The 20559-nt window shown below is 37.2% G+C and overlaps 1 protein-coding gene across 1 annotated transcript in view; it reads left to right on the forward strand.

Moving 5' to 3' along the window:
• Positions 1–20559, forward strand: part of pde4d (phosphodiesterase 4D, cAMP-specific) — a 213213-nt gene that overhangs the window by 10904 nt on the left and 181750 nt on the right. The window contains exon 2 of the mRNA XM_030143585.1: positions 9242–9300. Within this exon, the coding sequence (XP_029999445.1) occupies positions 9256–9300 (45 nt within the window). The 5' untranslated portion in view covers positions 9242–9255. The remainder of the gene's footprint in view (positions 1–9241; positions 9301–20559) is intronic.

Consider the following 20559-nt stretch of genomic DNA (forward strand, 5'->3'; position numbering starts at 1 on the left):
CTTCACAAAAAACTGAAATGCCATTTTGTTGAATGTTGATTGATCTGCTGCTGTGAGTCACATATGTTTGTAGCTGCTGCTGTCATAATGTGCAGTAAGTGGGACATGGTGAACTATAAAGCAGTGATGAGACATAGACTATAGGCTTCTTTAATTATTGGTCAGCAGTAAAAAGGCAAGTGGGAAAACTATGGCGCCACAGAGAATAATCTCTACCTTTTAGTATGTCTTTAAAGTGGCCATCACTACTCTTTATAGGGGAACAAGCTATTAATTCTAACTTGATAGACTGAAGACTACAATTAAAGTTTCGTAAAAGGATTGTCAGCCCCCCCCCCCGAAGGTGAGGCAAGGGGTATTGTTTTTGATTTGGTTTGTTTGTTTGTTAACACTCTAGCAGCAAAACTATTGATTTAATTCATACCAGATTGGGTTTATAGATTTCCAGTGACCCAGAATAGATCTGATCACATTTTGGGAAAAGTAGGTCAAAATTCAAATTTTGTAATGAATTTTTAATATCTCTTTTTTCCCCATTTACTTATAATGGGCGAAATTTCAAATGTCTGTTGCAGCAAGACTATTGGTTGAATTCATATTAAATTGGGTTTATAGATTGCCAGTGACCCAGAATAGATGTGGTTACATTGTTGGAAAAGTAGGTCAAAGTTAAAATTTTTCATGAATTTTTAAAATCTTTTTCCTTCTCCCATTTACTTAGAATGGGTGAAATTTCTAATGTCTATAAAAACATCAATTTTGTTTCAATTTACTTCAAACTTGGCACATATATATAGGCCATTGATATGCTGACATCAGCACATGCATAGACATGATGACATCAGCTGGATTGATGCCAAAATAAGCTACAATACAGTGCAAGAGGCGGGGTTTGTTGTGCGTGGTACCACTTATTTGGTATTTTTTCAATGTACAGGCTGATAGCACAGCATTGTTAAAACACCAATATTAGCCTTACGATACACTGAACTCATACCCACCTATGATTAAATATTGAACAAGAAATATATCATGGCAGAATCCAATAGGGTCTTTTTTTTTTCTTTTCTTCTAAAAATCGTTTCATTTATATGCCTTATCTGTCATTTTTAAATTACTTTAATAATATTTGAATAGGTTTTCCAGGACCATTATTCATTTTTTATGACATTTTCATTAAACCGTAATGAATGAACTCTATTATAAAACTTCTATAGTAAAGATAAAAACAAGCATTAACATTCCAGTAGAAGGTTAGAAGTCTGGGCTTAGGACAGATTTGCTTCACATAATGCGAGATGTTCACACTGTTTACACAGACCAAAGGAAAGACCCTAAACTTGTATCTTTGTTTTTCTTTGAGGTGAGGACATAATGCAGATATTTCATATTTCGTAGCCTTGAATGTAAAACCCACATCCGCTAATTCTACTGAAAACCTACACGTGTACAGATACAAGCCTATACCTAGTATCTCCCAATAGACCTCTTAGCAGATGGTGTGATTTTTTTCAAGGTCTTTTATTTATTAAATTCAAGTGAGGAATAAAAAACTGAAAGAGGAACATTTCCCTTCAGTGCTCACACCCCGTATCAGGGTAAATGGCTTCACAGTTAGAGTTAAAATGTTTTTTCCTCGGTTGCGGCTCCCATCGCACAGATGCAAATTTATACAGTTTTTATTACTCTGCCAGGTGCTTTTTTAATCCCAGTTCATGCAGTACTCAGGAGAGAGTATGGGAGTTCAGCTGAATGCACAAAAAAACGATGTGTTTCCTAATAGACATGACAATCATACATCTTGTCAGTTGCTTTTTTTCCTCCCTCTTGTTGACTCTTTAGTTTTGCTTCATGATAGAAAACCTCTGAAATGATCAGAAGCCCCCAGCGGTGCCTTTTGTGAGTTGATTGATTCCTCCTCAACAAAGGACATTCTTTATCGGAGTTTTTTTTCTGCAAATAGCGATAATCATTTAAAAAAAAAAGCAATCCATAACTATAAAGTGGGGAGTGGTCCCATAACTCGACTGAAGGACCTGAAATGGAAGTAATTCACATCAGATCGAGCTTTATTTTCAGTCGCTTTTGAATATCAAACTGTTTTCAAAATACTCCCACATCTGATGACCCCTAATTTCATGGCACAAAAAGCAAACAATAAAATGCGTGACTCATACTTGGGGCTGCCAGACAATAGGTGGAATATAAGACAATTATTTTCGAGGAGCTTGAGGTGTGAGAGCTAATTTACATTTCAAGTAAACGTTATTGTATTTCCATCCCTGGTCCACTTGCTGTGAAATTGTTTCGAGCTGCTACAAAGGGCTCATCACTGTCAACAAAGTGCTACGGGAATGAATAGAAATGAAATAGAGCTGTTTTGTCTGATCTGGCTTAATAACGGCCATTTGGTCCATACGTGCGAGTGAATTCAAGCTCCTATACAGACGCTGCATGTGATGAAGTGTATAGACTATGACTGCGCCTGAAATAGTAAGCCTGCGCCAAGTGATAAAAGATGTCTGTCATTTGTCTTTCAAGGCTGCATGTATGTGTGATTGTATTAAGTCGTAGGTGGCTCTTGAGCCGTGCTGATTTATGTGATGTATGGATTTTAGGATTGTTGTGGTTGTCCTCAAGGACGGGATGAGGTCAGCCAAACAAATGCGGGGCGACTTCAGATCTTGTTCTTACATGAGGCTTTTCTTATCAGCTTCTGTAGAAACCCATCCTCCTGTTTTCCATCATGTCTGATAGATGCAGCGCCACTTGGAGGAGCCACTGCTATGTTTCAGCTCATGTCCTCCCTCAGTGGGCAGGCAGCCTCGACACTGAGATCTAAGCTTTGTTTTCTGTTCGTTTATTCCTCCCTACAAGAGCCCATCTCCCTTCAAAAGAGCCTCATTAGTTCTTAAAGGTCCAAAATACAATTACTAAATCAATAGCGTTATAATTTGCACTGACAAGTGAAGGAACTCCGTGATGTGGAAAGATCCACTTCAGTCGATAGTTGAGAAATGAGACTGATTGGATGGTACATGGGGAGCTTTTAGTGAGTGTCTTAAAACAAACACTGTGATATTCTGGATAGTGGATTATAATTTATTTTAATTTGAAGAATCCAGGATGGAGCTTTGGGACAACTTTGACTGATTTGCGTGCTGATTGCTTTGTTTTAGTGTTTACCATCCAAGCCTGCCTATTAATATCAGTAATATCAGTAATCTTCCATTGGCTTTTCTCCAAAATATTAGCTTGACGAACTGAACAAAAAGCACATTTGATTAATATGGTGTCTCTGGATCAGCCTACAAAGAGAATAAAAGTGACTGGCAGCTTCAGTGAAAACCACAGCGCTTGCTCATCTCAGCTGATTGAATGGCTACCATAAAAGGCTGAGATACTTTTGAGCGATTATTCAATAAGCAGCTGCGGGAGCTCGACAAGAGAAAAGAGACATTTCACACAGCTACTGAAATTTAGAGCACATTAGACAGGCCTGACCTTCCACTGCTGGGTGAGAAGAAGCCATAGCTCAGCTCCTTTTTGCTCACTCGTCTAATGTGATCGCACCGGATAAACTCTCATCGCTCTCCTAAAGATGGCAGGAAGTTAATTGAAAAAGCCAACAGAGGATGTATCAAAGGGACAGAGGAATAAATAGCATCAGCAGAGGCCAGTTTCATATCTGGGGAGTCTCTGTAGATCTAATTGCACCTCACAGAACTAATGCTTGATCCCAGACAGAGAAATCAACCCCCTGTAGTTTCACTGGATGCACATGGCCAGCCCATAATGATCCACTGCACATGCTCAGATGTATGCAGAGTAAAAGCTTCTGGTCGGGGGAAAAACAAGACAAAGGAAATCTGTTTATTTTAGTGCTCAAACATTGGTGTTGCTGGCTGACAGCAAACATACAAGGATGAATATTCTATTTCTCTACATAATGAGCTTAAGAGACACTGGAAGTCACTGCTGTTTTAATTGAGAATTTGCATCTCAAAGTAGTTTTATCCTCTTAGTACATCTCCCACAAGCGAATACAAGGTGAATTAAAATGACTGTCTGAAAAGTCGCTTATCCTTCCACTTCTCCCTCTTGAGCTGTGTCCAGCACTTCCTTATTTTTTACATAATTAGCCTTTCTCACAGTGCTAAAATCATCATATTTGGGCTTTATCCCCACCCCGAGGAAACAATAGGAGACCTAGAGCCGGGAGGTTTTATTTAAACAGCTCATTTTGATTAATAATTTGCGTCGTGACAGACCTTCAGCCGACTTACAGCCCTTAGGGATAATTTGCAAAATTGATCATGGCAGTTTTTGTAAGTGGACTATAATGACAACACGGTGCACATTAAGATGTTGAATTCCAGACAAATGCAAAATGTCAACTGTATCACGATGTTGAGGAAGGAAGGTGTCTTAATTAGCTTTTGAAGCATTGTCAGGCTGAGCGTCGTACAAATAGAGAGGTTCACAATAGACTAGAAGATATGAACTGTTTCAGGAGTGTAGTCTAGATGTATTTTAAATGAGATTTTCTGACAGACACCAGGTGATGCTGACAGCACAACAGTTTCAAATCAAAAAATGTTTAGTTACCAGTCTGAAACTTTTTTTTACAGGTTGCACTGCGGTTACATTAAGAGATATTTCTGGCTTGCTGAGGAAAACCGTTTATGATTCCATATCATGCAACTGCGATAAAACCTCACGGCTCATAGCAGTTAACACATAACAGCTGAATTTGAGCATATAGGCCAAGGCTGAGGTCGTGTTGCAATGTGCTAATGTAAAATATCCAGCTTTTTAGGATTTCTAAAAATAACGTTTATCGCATTTAGAAGAACCACATTTTTTTCTCACTGTATTAATCCTTTATAGGACACTCATAGAAATACTCTGAAATTCAAAATTTCCACCTTAGTGTCTTATTAAAAGAATGATATTTTGCTTTTTTTAAATGGAATTATGCATTTTAAAACATTTCCCCGTGGTTTTAGTTAAACTGTAAATGCTATGCTTGGGTCTGCATTCTTCATTAATTAAACTCTACAGGCCCATCTTCAACCTTTTTTCTGACTAATGACACCAGAAAGGTCGTTTTAAGTGCTGGCCCTTTAAATCCAAATGAGCCACTTCACACCCCGCCTCCTCCAGGTTGTTAACTGTGTGCTCTGTCCTGTTCAGCCACTTGTGTTCATTACTACAACAAACAACAGAACATTTTAGGTAATCGGCTCGAAGTTTGGACATATTTTCAGTATGGACTACAACCGCTGCTGCTGACAAACAATTATGTCGTACTCAGAGAAATGTTCATCGGAAGTCTTGACCTTATATGTGCAAATGTCATTATGTAACTAGTTATAAAACGTAATAAATTATAGAGGAATTAAAACGGGTTGTAGAAATCCACTTGATTTTTGCCAAAATGAATATAAAGATAGCTTTGCAGCATCTGGAGGGTTCAAATTCAAACTTTTTGAACTATTAGGGTCCAAATACACAAATAAATGCACCAAAGACTAATAAAAGTGGGTTTAGCAAAATATGACCCCTTTAAAGAACATAAGAAGACTTAATTGCTTTTGTAAAATAAAAAAAAAGCATTGTTATGTAGAAAATTGAGATAAATGAAGTTAACATATTTGGTTCCTTACCCATAAGTACCAAAAAAAAAAAATCCAAGAAAAAAATTCAAGAAAAACACATGTAAGGTGAAAGGAACATGTATTTTAGAACATTACTTTTATAACATTACAACATAAGTGCGGATCATACACCTGTCCACATCCACATTATCCCTTTGAACGTCATTCCTTACATTAGTACCATTACTTCATGGTACCTAACAAAGCAGGTACACTCACTGTTCATGCAGAGGTGGACCTTGTAGACCTTGTAGACCACATTGGACCTGAGATTGTTGACTCACTGTTTTCACTTTAACTGTTGCTGTCACTGTCTTGTAATGCATGCGGAAATGACCAAAAATAGTCACTTGCCCAATAAAGGGATCAAAGTACCTCTTACTTCTGTCTAAATAGTAATAATAATTTTAAAGTCAGATTTTCAATGTAAGGGGGTAAACAGAAGCTGGCAAAGCTGGTGTAAAAGAAACTCATAAAGAATGTAGGTGTTTTTTTGTTTTTTTTTGCATTAATGTCTGAAATGATTAGTGCGTGTGCGTGTTGGTTTCAAACAGTACAGAGCAGGAAGATTAATCTGCACCTTTAGGATATTTTGCAAACTTTACAAACAAGTATCAGCAAAACTTTCATCTAAGCTCAGACTGCTAGACTGGTATTGCTGAATTTGTGAGAGAATAGTAATAAAAAATAAAAATCACACCTAGAATCACCTCAGTTTTTGATAGTGAGTTTGATTTTTAGATCCTTAATTATTTATTGATTGAGATATTTATTATTTTGCCATTTGGTCACTTTAACAGTTCTAGCTAGTTTTTAATAAAGTCAAAACCAGTAAAAATTTCTCTTGTCATGTATTGTGTTTTATGTGTTCTTCATGGAAACACTAAAAACAGTAAATTTCAGTAGCATTTTTCAAGCAATTTACCCATTATTGGTTGACTTGGAAAAAAAAAAAAACACCACTGGTTGACCTCTACTACAGATATAGTACAATAATGTTTGTCATGATGAAAGACAATTAATTTATCCCGCAGGCAATATCATGCAAAGTCCGTAGGTCATATGTTGCATGTATGTATTGCAGTGACCTCTCCTCCTCTAGCCAGCTCTTTGTTATTTGCTCCCTTTTCATTTTGTGGTAATTACATCCCCATCCTGTCACTCCAGATCTCTTGAGTGCAGATAAGCTTGAGCTAAAGACCCAGAGTGGATGATAATGTGTGACCTGTTTAAAGGATCACTCATTCAAAGTATAACAGAACAAAACAGAGCTGGTGTTGTTTCAATCCCTGTGGACCATGAAAAGATTACGTACTAATGGGAAGTAGTACGCAAGAACACACTTGAAGGAAGGTACTGTTTTTGGGGGAAAAAAAAAAAGGAAAAAGAAATCAGTGTGAAAATATACGCAGAATAACAAGAATTGATGTAAAAATATGGAGAAGAAAACAGCAAGAAGCAGCTTTCATGTTGCTTTTTGCAGGCAAATAACAACAACACAAACTCATTGCAAAAACACTGAACTCGACAGCATATATATTTAACCCGTCTCCAGTCAAATCACTCCAGAATGTGATTATTTTTCCTCTATAAAGTTCTGCAGGATTTTACACACACACACTGCGACTGTCGTATAGGCCATCTACTTCTGACCGGTGTGTGTCCATCTGTGAGACAAAGAGATAGAAGACAGAGGCAGGTGTATGCTGGGGGTTATTAGGCCAGGTAAACAGAACAGGGTTGTGTAACTGTGCCTGATAATTCACTGACCTTTACCTTCTCCACTCTAATGCATTCTAATAGGCCAGTGGATCTCAGCATGGCTCTTCTCTGACCATCACACACACACACACACACACACACACACACACACACACACACACACGCACACACACACACACACACACACACACAGATGTAGGCACATGTACCTGGTTGTCAAGGAGATCTAAGCCCTCATACTCTCAAAATCCCAGGAAGGGGTGTAAACTTACCCTACTTAATGTCTGTTAGGATAGTGCAGCCATACTTAACCCATAAAGACCCGGTACTACTTTTGTATCAGTTCCCAAATGAATTTTTCTCTAGATTTCACCTTTATTAAATGATTTATCAGTTTTTATTATTATATTATCTTTTGTATTTGGTGTTTTTTCTGTGAAAGTCATGTATTTTCTGGTATTTAATTTACTGTTCATGTAGACATGGGTGTCAAACATATGGCCCATGGGTCAAAACTAGCCCACCATAAAGGTCTAATGAATTCGTGAAATACAAAAATACAATAATTTTAGTTCAGGGCCACATTCAGTCCAATTTGATCTCATGTGGCCAGACCAGTAAAATACTAAAATTACATTATGACGATGTTTGCATTAATGAATCCAATCCAATCCACTTTATCTATATAGTGCATTTATACAATAAGAGCATTTCCAAAGTGCTGCACGTCATACAAACAATAAAACAATTAAAAGAAATACTAAAAATAATAAGTAAGTACGTACAACTACAGCAATGCTCTAAATAACACAAAATCAAATAGTTAAAAAGTAATAATATAAACTATCCTTTTCACAAAACAGTGAATAACCTGAAACAAATATGAACAACCTGCAATGTTTTAAGAGATACAAGTGCAATTTAACAATATTCTGACTGTTTCTTAATGTTTTTTTTTATTTGTAGCTCCACTGTGATCTCTAAGTTATAATATACATAGGAAAATTATAAACTGAGGCAGAATATTGTTAAAAACTGCATTTATTTTTCTTAATAAATTTCAGTTTTGTCATGGTTGTTCATGTTATTCATATTTTTTAAAGGACAGTTTGTAGATGTAAACGTTTTCATAATGTTAGTTACTTTTTTCACTGTAAAACTTAGAGAAAAGTTTGGAGTTAACATTATTTATATATTACTATGTTATTTTACTGGTTTGGCCCACTTCAGATCATACTGGGAAAATGTGGCCCCTGAAGTAAAATGAGTTTGACACCCCTGAACATCTACATTGTAGATATTCATAAAAGTTTGGGTTAAAATTGAAGGTTACTGTATCAAAAACAGAGGAAACTGAAGAGAAAGTGACTTTTTCAGCAATTATATCAATAACTGAATGTAAACCCAAGTGTGTCCATCCACTGTCATTTATCAAACTCCATGGATTTTACTGGTGAATCAATGTTGTAGAAGATGACAGGGTTTCCATGTTCAGTATGGAGGTTCTGAACATGCAAATGGGTCATACCTGATGACCATGAAAAGACAACAAACTGCATGTTACAATAATTATTTACATGTATAAGATAAGATTAGTGGTTCAACAGGTATCAAACGTTTTAGACCAGTAGATGGTTTTGGTCACAAGTTGCTGTTTGGGTCTTTATGGGTTAAAAGTAAACCTCATGAGTACATTTCAATGTGTTTTTCCATTAAGTGTTATTTCATTTCTTATTAAATAGTGAATCAGACATAAAGCAAAATATCTTAGACCGGTTATGGACATTGATGTATGGTATGCTGATTTTTTTTTTTTATCCTTTATAATGGTTTTTCTGATGAACTCTGTCTTTTGTTAGGGGTGGCACACACCATGCAAAAGAATGACCGGGCCCGGGACGACAGCCAGCTGGACAGCGTGAGTAAAAAAATACCCTTTTGTATCTTGACATTTCATATAGAAAAAAAAAATCCTTTCACTGTCAGTCACGAAACATACCAGACCATGTGCAATGTGAGGTCATGTGGCATTTACATAGCCATAGGCCTTTAGATGCATGCCTGAGAAGGTGCCTGCAAGCAAATTAAGTGAGGCGAATTTATATTGTATGAATCATTCATCTGTTATTTATTCTGTGAAGGGTGGTGGGTGGTCCTCTTAGCAATGATTGTATTTATGGAAAGATAGTCTGGTGATATATTTGTTATAGAAACAGACACATTTAATGTTTCCTTCAAGGTAAAAAGATGTGTTTTTTGTGTAATAAATGTGAGATTAAAGATTGTATTCCATGTTGTGTAATTTCTAAATAATTTCTTTATAATGGCTCAGATAGCTTAAGTGAATGCGCTGTAATTTGAAATAAAACACAACACAAGCGAATCTATTTGACAATACTGGCGGTAAATACAGGAAGGGTGGTGGGTGGTCCTCTTAGCAATGATGGTATTTATGGAACGATAGTCTGGTGATATATTTGTTATAGAAACAGACACGTTTTATGTTTCCTTCAAGATGAAAAGGTTTGCTTTTGTGCGATAAATATGAGATAAAAGATTTTATAATATAACATGTTATATTATTTACTATATAATAATTTCTTTATACTGGCTCAGAGAGCTCATGTGAATGTGCTGTAATTTGAAATAAACCACAACACAAGCACATCTATTTGACAACACTGGTGGTAAATAAAGAACCTTAGTACAATTCCTCAAAATAGAAGCGCGTACAGATATAAATCACAATTGAGGAGGAAACAAAAGAAAATGAACACAGTGGTTATGAATTATGAATGTGTGCAGAGCCAAATTTTAAATGTTTCAGTCAGATGATAGTTTCCAAGTCTACAGGTGATAAACCCACAAGCTATTTATTTGACCACAGAGCAGCTGCTAGAGAAAGGCCGATCATTACTATTTATTCAAATAGATCAGTGATATTAGACCTCATACTTTATTCTACCTGTGTTTCCTGTGAAAAATAAAGGTGCAATAGGCAGAACATGACAAAAACTTCCTTACCCAGGACACTAGGAGCAGGTTAATCATCTGCTTTATGTTCACTCTGAAGACCCAAAAGCATCTGTAACTCACTGACAATGACATGGCAACCCAGTGAAAATCATCCAATCACATAAGGATGAGAAAATCCAAACTATTCTGATTAGGTGATTCTTTAGCTTCATGTCAACGTAGATAGTCATTAATGGGTGGAGTAACCCACTGGGTTGTGAAGTGCTGTTCTTAAGCCATAAGTTTGGGATTTGGCCATCGCCATATTGGCTTTTAGAGACAGAAATGACCATATTTGTACAAAAGACTCAGACTCAGCTTTATGGTCATTCAATACTTTGATGTGAAATGCTGTTGCAAAATGGACAGAGTCTATCCTTGATATGTATGGCATTTTTGTGTTTTGTGTTTAGTCAGAATTTAGTCCGATATGTGTTGGATTTTGAGGTTACTTATGGGATCTGACATAGGAATTTGGGATAGGTAGAAGAATGAGGTAAGAGGGTGGGAGTTTATAAGTTAAACTTCATCCCGCTCCTTATTGAATATTTTCCTTTCTTTTTATATAAATCTTTTTGTGGTTTGGTTTTAATGTTATATTTGAAACAAACAAACAAACCATGTGACATTGAATTGAACGAAACACAGTCTCCCAGGTCTCATTGTATGCAGCATATATAAAATTCAAATAATAAAGAAAAAAAACCCAGAACAGCTAAAATAAAATAGTATAGAATGAAAGAAACTACCAGAAAATCCTTTAAAATAGAATGAAAATAAACTCAAAGTATGTATAGTTTTGCATAATGAACAGCAGCAGCAACAGTTTAAGGTGGTGGTGTAATAGTGCATTATGTTGAAAATAACTAACTTCAGGGACATTTTTCCTAAAGTTGATTTATTGAATGTTATGTTAAAATAGCTCTTCTTTATTTTTCACTGAGGGTTGTGCTTTACCCCTTATGGACCAGATTTGATTTCCGAAGAACAAAATCTCCTATCTGAAAATAGCACTTTTTGGAGAAAATCGAAAATGTCTTGTGGTTTTCTTGCAGAATGCTATTTGTAAGAAGTAGTCCAAAAACAGTGTATTATTTATTGAGTTCCATTACCAAATAGCATTCTGCAAGTAAAATTTTTTTTTTTTTTTAAAGTTTTCTCAAAAAAGTAAATTTTTTAGATAGGAGGTTTTGTTTTTCAGTCATCACACTGCTCTTTTCCACTGCTGTTATTTATATTACCTCAACTAACTTTATAAAAGCTTCCTGGCAATCTCTCTGCAAGAAAACCCAGAGGGGAAACATCTTTATCACCCAACAAGAGTGCCCCAGCTGAGTTTGTCATTTTTTTTTACATCTCCTGGAAACATTTCCTTTGAGTCTGTGCTAAATGCAGCTTGTTTGTGTATTTGTTTGTGTGGTGTGTTTGCACTGAGCTCCTGGCTTTGCTTTTTATTGTGAGGAATTATAGGGAATGTAATTAATGATTTTTCATCACATTACATTTCATTTAATTGTGTCTTCTGAAGCTGTGGTACATTTAGGTCTCTTGGTTAAATTATTTAAGAACTAGACTAAACAAAGACCCTCCACGACAAACTAATAAGATAACTGTCTTGTCTTGTTGTCGTATAAACCCGGATTTACAACACATTAGATTGATATCATTTTTATTCCTCATGATACAGTGTTCAGCACCGGGAGCTGCTGTATTTATAGCATATCCTTTGTCACCCATCCCCCATAACAGCACCACTGCCAGTTTACCAACTGTATCTGGGCGTTTACAGTCAGAGTTGTGTTTGCCGGCTGTCCGTCACCTACCAGTATCTGTCTGGATTTAATAGGCAGGTTCCTGGAAATCCTAACAAACACATGAGGTCGATGCTACTGTGTTTTAACTAGAGCAGTGGCAGACAGTATTATGTTATCCTCCAATGTGTGAATTAAGATATTCAGTCATGCTGTTTAGCTGCTGACCTTGAGTTGAAGCACAAATTCAGAGTCGAGGTACAATTCTTTGAAATGGGCTGACATCAGGCGGGGAATACACTTGTTATGTAGATAGAGAATTTCCTTACAAGAGGATGCAGTGGCAGTATCAGCAAAATGCCAAAACTGGATTTTGAAACGGAAAAATTAACCACTTTATTTTTTTTTTTTTTTACATTCCTCTTGTTATCCGCATTTCATTGTGAATCATTGTGAAGAATGAGCTCAATTTGTAAAAACAGCGATTACTGCCCACACATTTTACTTCTATTTTGGTGTGTATAGACATCATATCATTATCTGTTCTACAGTTTAAATGATTTTCACTCAGTAATAAATATGTACTTCTGTGTTACAGTACAACAAAAATGGAACAATGTAAGAGATTCGAAGAGATCATGCTGATTAAGTCTATTTTGGGCAAACACAAATGTCAGAAAAAACACCTCCAATGAGGTGATTTGCTACAAGAAAGCTGATGAGACAGGTGCATAATATTCCATTAACACAAAAAGCAGGCAACGTTGGAAAAAAAGCGATATAAATATAAATGGGTATTAGAAAAACCGACAGCAACAGGAACATGTGACCTTTAAAATGGCAGAAAACTACAATTAATGGAACAAAAAGTGATTTATGATACATATTTTGTCTGTAAAGAGGCATTATAATATGTGCATTACTGAAACCATATCCAGGGTGAAAAATTGTTAATTTTATCCCCCCTTCTGTTCTAATTAATCTGGAAATACTCTGAAGTGAGCACTGGCAAGAAAAGTTTCATGAGGTGAGCAGTGGTTCGTGTTCAGATTTACCTTTTATTAATATTTTTCTCAATTAAGACAGAGGTAGAAGAGCCCTGCAAGAGGGTTGAGAGGAGAGGCAAGTGTTAGGAGTGAAATGGGCGGGGCATCAGGGGAGGAGAGGTAATTAGAGTGAAGGGAGGAGAGGTGGGGTGAGGTTACGACAAAGTGAATATGAAAAACAAACTGAGAGTGGTAGAGATGCTCCCTCGCCTTCCTGAGGGGCATATCGAGGTAGAGCGGGGACACAGGCTGCGCTGATGAATATGGTTTTGCAAAGCTCTCGGGGGCTGTCCAATCAGGCAGCGCCATTGATGAATAGTCATGAGTCACCTTATCAGCATCACCATGGTTACGCAGATGTAACTGTGGCCTTGTGAATGCGATGAGGGAATAGAAATGGGCCAAACGCCGCTTTGTCTCCTTCCCGCGCACATCTTGATCACCAATTACAGCCCAGCAGGTGAGCGACCGGGCCATGTGTTTGGGCTGCTGTGGCCTTCAGCATGAGAGGAGCGTGGTGTTGAAGAGACAAGGGGGGAAGTGATGGTGAATATGATGGTTAGGGATTTAATGTGTGGGAGTACAGACAGATTTCGTCTTAAGTAATTTGATGACTTAAAATGACATCATTCACTGTTAGTGCTAGCTGACACAGCACATATAAGGAGATGGAAGTGGATGACTAGATATTAAATGAAAAGAATTTGGAAATTAGATTGAAAAGGGTCATTCAGTGGGAACATTATGAGAGAAAGTGTGTGAAATATGAACAGGAGATTAGGGATGGGAATCGATAAGAATTGAACAATTCCGATTCCATTCTCGATTTTGTTTATTGATCCCATTCCTTATCGATTTTCTTTGGGTGAAGGGATAAAAGAGTACAAACAGGTGTGTTTGCGTTAACTGCCTTTTATATTTCCATCTCTGCACAGAAAAAATAACATATACAGTATGTACAAATTCATAGAATACATGACGTCGGTATAATATAATGAATAGATACTATTACACACCATCTAGATTGTATAGGATGAAACTATTGGGTGATGATTTATGTTGGAAATGCTGAGAGAAAACTGGAACTTTCCTTCATTGCATGTGGGAATGTGTTTTAATCAGACCCTTCTGGACTCAAATTCTAAATATTTTAAGTAACTGGCTTGGAGCAGAAATCTCATCAAACCCAGAGCTCTGTTTACTGGGGGATAAATCCCAGTTACCCAATATAACCAAATGTAACTTTTCGGTAATTTCAGTGGGTACAACAACAGCTTTTCGTGTCATTCTAAGACACTGGGAAACATCAGAAACTCCTGTCGTGGAAATGTGATGTTCAACTGTTGACCCACACAAAGATGAGGAGAGAAAGTTGGAGTTAAAATAATAAATGCATTTATTGAGAAGTCAATCACAGAGAAACTCTGTAAATGAAGTCTGATTAAACATGAAAATATTAACGATTATATAGACCCAAAATCCAACCCCCCCAATGGTGACACCCAAATGACAACCCCATATGTAAATCATACCACTCCATATCAGCCCTTCCCATTTCGGGGGGGAAGAGGTCATATTGACCTCTTACCCCTAACCTTGTTTAAATAATATCTAGCATGCAGCTGCCATCACATATCTGCACATCCAGACATTTAGGTGTTTGGGTTTTAACTCAAGGCAAGAACTCCGTTCCTGGGTTGGGGGTGTTACAGAGTGGTAAACATCACACATAACAATGACTCAGCATGTACTTAACAGTATGAAATATAAAAAGTGAATTTTTCCACCACACTCCACAGATGAAAGAATGGGTCTGTGCAATGACTGAAACTGCATCCTATGAATCTATGCTTAGTAGATTAAGTGATGACAGAGGGAAGGGGGAGACCCTTGGGGACACGTTTTGGGATTACATAAAAGTAGAGAGGTCAGTATGTATGAATATATGAGTGCATGTGCAGGTATATGTGTCTGTACAGATATTTGCTGGTTGATGTTTTTATGTAGCTGCTTTCTTTTGTGTTTGCTGCCTGTCTATTTATTTTTTATTTATTTTATATTATTATAATTTTTCTCATTTTTATTTTTTTAAATTTTTGATCTTTTGTGTTTGTGAGATGAAGCCTATGTCGAGTCTGTCTCTAGCTAAAGTTAAATGTTGATTGTACACTACATGTTCTTGTGTGCCATGTACCAAAGTTTTAAAAAAAGTTCAATAAAAACTTGAATTTCAAAAAAAAGAATACATGACGTCGGGCCCGGGTTGGAGGGGGTGGTGGTGGTGGTGCAGTGAAAGTGAAACTAAAGATGCTTTACTCTGACTCTGCTCGTCTCCCGTTGTTGTGCTCCTCATTTCCTTTCCCCTACCTTCGGAAACTTATATTTGAGGGGGTACGATGTTTGTTGCCCGCACAGGAACCGGGCCCGAATGACGTCCTGGTGTTCACTCTGCCGCTAGATTCACAAGCGTCAGTAAGTAGCGAATCAAATGAATCACATGCTTTGGACAAATTTTTCAGCAAACTGGAGAGATTCCAACCCTTTTGAAGAAATGGAAGCTTTGCCCGTGTTACAAGTGGACCTGGTGTCATCTTTTTAGACCGCTTCTGCCTCAATTATGACCATTATGACATTATGACCACAACAATGCAGCGTACGCGTGACGCCATCGCGCATGCGTAACGAAGGCGGAATCGATAAGCAGAATTGTTAAGCAGGCAGGCAAATGATTCCAAGGAATCGAGCTACTGGGATCCGGTCCTCAAAAAGAACCGGTTCTCGATTCCTATCCCTAGGAGAGATGCAAGAGATGGAATAAGGACAAGGCACAACAGTATGAAGGGCTTGGACAAACCCTAATGATTTCTCCAAGTCCCCTACCTCTCTCACAGACATTGTACTTCATGCTACTTCAACCACTTGGGAATAGAGTTTTACGAGATGGTCTGCTCCCAAAAAGCCACTCTTAGCACTTGATCCCCTTCAGGATTTGAGAAACCTTTTACAGATGGGTACCACTCACAGCAAATGGTAATGCCAGACGCCTCTTTATCTTTCCTGGTAAACACCTTCCACTATTTGATTTTTGAACTCCAGTCACCGGCGGCTGGTGTTGAAGAAGACTGGGAGGATGCAAGAGAATAAGAACACAGCAGTCAGGAGTTTGTGTACCTGACTAAACTTTTAATGTTTCAGTCAGTTTACAATGCTGGTCATAAGCCTGTGTTTTCAATGTTTGATTTCCATCTTCATTTCAGTGTTTCCTTGGGAATATATGTAAGAAAAGAATGTAATATGTGAACTCATGACCCTCAGTTTGCAAATTTAAGCAGGTCCTGTTTTACATATGTAGCCAAATAGTCAGGGGGCATTTAGCCTCATACTCTGTTAACCCTAAAAAGACCTAGAACTATGTTTGTGGCAACTTCCAAATTATTTTTTCATCACCAATTAAAATGTTACCCTCTCCATTTTCAGTAAAAATCAAGGATTTTCCTGCATTAAATTACTGATTATGTAGATATTCATTAAAGCCAAGGTTAGCAAAAGCCACTTTTTCAGCAAAATACTGTATATCATTAACTGAACATAAAATAAACATCTAAAACCACTGCCACTTGTCAAACTTTTTTTATTGGTGAATCAATGATGAGGAAGATGATAGTGTTTCCGTGTTCACTACTGAGCCTTTGAACATCCAAATGGGTCAAATTTGATGACGATGAAAAGCCTGAGTGAGGATTAGTAGTTCAAAATAAAAATAAACTTCAAAATAAAAGTTATTAACCCATAGAGACCCAAACAGCCACCGGTGACACAAACCATCAATAGGTATAAACTGTTTAATACCTGTTGATCCATTAATCCAACCAATACATGCAAATAATTGGTGTAAAATACAGTTTGTCATCTTTTCATGGTCATCAGATATGACCCATTTGGACGTTCAGAGGCTCCGTAGTGAATGTGGAAACACTGTCATCTTCTACAACATTGATTCACCAGTAAAACCCATGGAGCTGGATCAATGACAGTGGATAGACACACTTGTTTTTACATTCAGTTATCAATATCTTTGCTGAAAAAGTAACTTTTTCTTCATTTTTCTTTTTTGGCATAATTAACTTTGAATTTACTCAGAGTTTTTATGAACATCTACGTGATCTGTGAATTAAAAATAAGAAAATGCATGATTTACACCAAAAATGCAAAATACAGAGGATAATATTATTTTAAAAAAATGGGTGATAAATCAGTCACGAAAGGTAGAAAGAGAGAAAAAAAATTCTTTTTAAACTGCCACAAAAGTAGCACTGGGTCTGTATGGGTTAAATATCTTGAACCAGTATATGCTTTTGGCCACAGTCAGCTTTTTGGGTCTTTTAACTAAAGTTCTTATGTAAAATACAGAGGTGGAGGAGACTAGACTGGGCTGAACAGGACTAGATTTTCTTACCTGTGCCATTGAGAACAGGTTAATCATCTACTTCGCGTTCATTCTGGAGCACTGAAAATGACTTGGCAACAAAAATAATCCCATCACATTAAGAAAAAGAAAAATAATATTGGTTTGTTTGTTTGTTTGTTTGAAGGTTAGTACTCTAGCAGCAAAACTATTGGTTGAATTTAGATTAAATTTTGTTTATAGATTGGCAGTGACCCAGAATAGATGTCATTACATTTTGGGAAAAGTAGCTCAAAGTTTCAATTTTTTATGAATTTTTAAAAATCTTTTTTTTCCCCCATTTACTTATAATGGGCAGAATTTCAAATGCCTGTAGCAGCAAAACTATTGGGTGAATTCATACCAAATTTTGTTCATAGATTGCCAGTGACCCAGAATAGATGTAAATACATTTTGGGAAAAGTAGGTCAAAGTTAAAATTTTTTATGAATTTTTTTAAAATTTTGTTTTTCCCTACTTACTTATAATGGGTGACATTTCACATGTCTGTAGCAGCAAAACTATTGGTTCGAATTCATACCAAATTGACTTTATAGATTGCCAGTGACCCAGAATGGATCTCATTACATTTTTGGAAAGGTAGGTCAAAGTTCAAATTTTTAATGAATTTTTAAATTTTTTTCCCATTTACTTATAATGGGGGAAATAGGTGCGAGGGGCGGGGTTTGTTGTACCTGGCACCACTTGTTTAAACCTTTTTTGCAGATGTTTTTGCTAAAATGAAAATAGCTCTTCTCGAGAAAAAATAAAGGAAGGTCCGCACAACCTGTGAGCTCCCAAACCATTTATTTAGTGACGTTTCGGGCCGAGGCCCTTCATCAGACGAAGAAAAAAAGTCTGATGAAGGGCCTCGGCCCGAAACGTCACTAAATAAATGGTTTGGGAGCTCACAGGTTGTGCGGACCTTCCTTTATTTTTTCACATTCTACTTTTTGGGATCCTGCACACCTCTAATTTTGGATGTGCATGTTGTTTACCTTTTTTCATAATAGCTCTTCATGACCCTTTGCCCTCTATGGACCTGCTGCCACTGACTCCACTGAACACTTCACTTCATAACACACAGCAGAGCCACTGTCATGATACACTTAATAACAATGGCAGTCTTCTTATCACTGATTTACTGGGCAGAATGCAAACACTGTTAATTGAGCGATTCCTTATCTGCCCACTTATTAATTTATCAAAGAGTGGAGCTATCTACTGTGTATTTGAAAGGTGTAATTCAATCAGCAGCCACCAATATACAGTGGACACATTATATGGGGAAGTTGTGCGTTTTTTCTCCCTGCTAAATTTGTACCGCAGTAAATTTATAACCTGCCTACCTGTCTATGTGTCTACTTGTCTGTTTATCTGTCTGCTTAAGCAATTAGGGAGACAAGACAGGTTTGACATTCTACACCTTCTGCAGAGAAACACAACCCCCACTCAATGTCATTTCACAGTCAGTTGACTGCATTTAAACTGCGATTAATCTTGCATAAAGTGTTTGGCAGCAGCAGGGATGTGGGGCTGATGCATGAAGAGTGCTGCATGAACTCTGCCTGTGAGGTTGACATGGAGGATTCATGGATTGATCAATCTGCCACCCAGTTAGTGTCAAATAGATGTTCCAGGAAAAGCAGTTGAGATATTAATGGTTTATCCTCAGCAGCGGCAGCAGATACAATGCACCAAGTAGTTTCTTAAGTGTCTCTATTACAGTACATTGACCCTGATCCTTGCGCTGATAATGAAAATGCGATCTGAGTTGTAAGTGGTGCAGACTTATCCTTTTTTTTATTTATTTATTTTTTGGCTTCTGCTGCACATATCCTCTAGGTTTGGTGGGCTTCTCTTATCTCTATGACACTGTGCACATGTTAAGGCATCTCAGATCTGCGCTTTGCACAGAGGAGCATGTTTCTCCTGCCTCAGGCTGTGGGTGATGGTGGGATGTTTCTTTCAAAGACATCATTGCCCTAGGAACTCCACCGGAACACACATGATCATAGACCCCCCACCCCCTACCCCCACCTATGTCATAAACATATTACTTGTGCCAACAAATTCATGCTGTGTATCATTGGAAGGCTTAGATTCTCCATATTTTTGCTATTTGGGTATTTAAAAAAAAAAAAAAAAGTAAATCATGAGCACTAACCAATTCATCATAAAGCTAAGACATTTGTCAGGGATTATTTATGTTGCTTTAGTCCAGGGTAGTCAGTTATAATTTAAGGAGGTCCAGGTGAATGTACGCAGCATCATCATGCTTAAGTCGCTTTATAATTTAGTTATACACTAACTAATTTATATATATTGAAGGTTATCATTGTATCAGTACCTGCACTGTGTGAAGTTGACGACTCAAATCAAATGAAAAAAGCTTTGATTTTAGTGCAACTCTAGACTCTGGAGGGTTAACTAATCTCCCACAAAACCAATATCACACCTCAATGTGCTCCTTCTACTACTTTATCACTTGTCATGCGAATTTTTTTACACTTAATCTTTTCTGCATCTCAGTTTTCTAACTTTTGCTGCTGAGATGAAGTACTTTTTGATGTCCTCTATTGTTGTTCTGACTTTGCAGCGCTGTGAAGAACATCTGCAATAGGCGTACTACTAAGTCATTTGTGTCATTATTTATTTTCTCTGGCATTTCCCAAGAGGCAATGCAGATACAGTGTAATACAAGACGTTACATCTTATATTACTTGCAAGATACAAAGGGATGAAGAACCCAACGGCCTCCAGTATGCCACGTCTAAGAATAGAAACAGAATTTGCATATAACCGTAGCAGAAATACCTAGTGCAGTGAAGGACGAGTCTTATATTGCATACAATTGGCAGTTATAACAGAAAGAATGCCTGAATTTACTATTGCCGCGGTGCAGCCACACACACGCTGTA

Source organism: Sphaeramia orbicularis, chromosome 9, assembly GCF_902148855.1.
Source record: "Sphaeramia orbicularis chromosome 9, fSphaOr1.1, whole genome shotgun sequence".
In the NCBI taxonomy this organism is placed as follows: Eukaryota; Metazoa; Chordata; class Actinopteri; order Kurtiformes; family Apogonidae; genus Sphaeramia; species Sphaeramia orbicularis.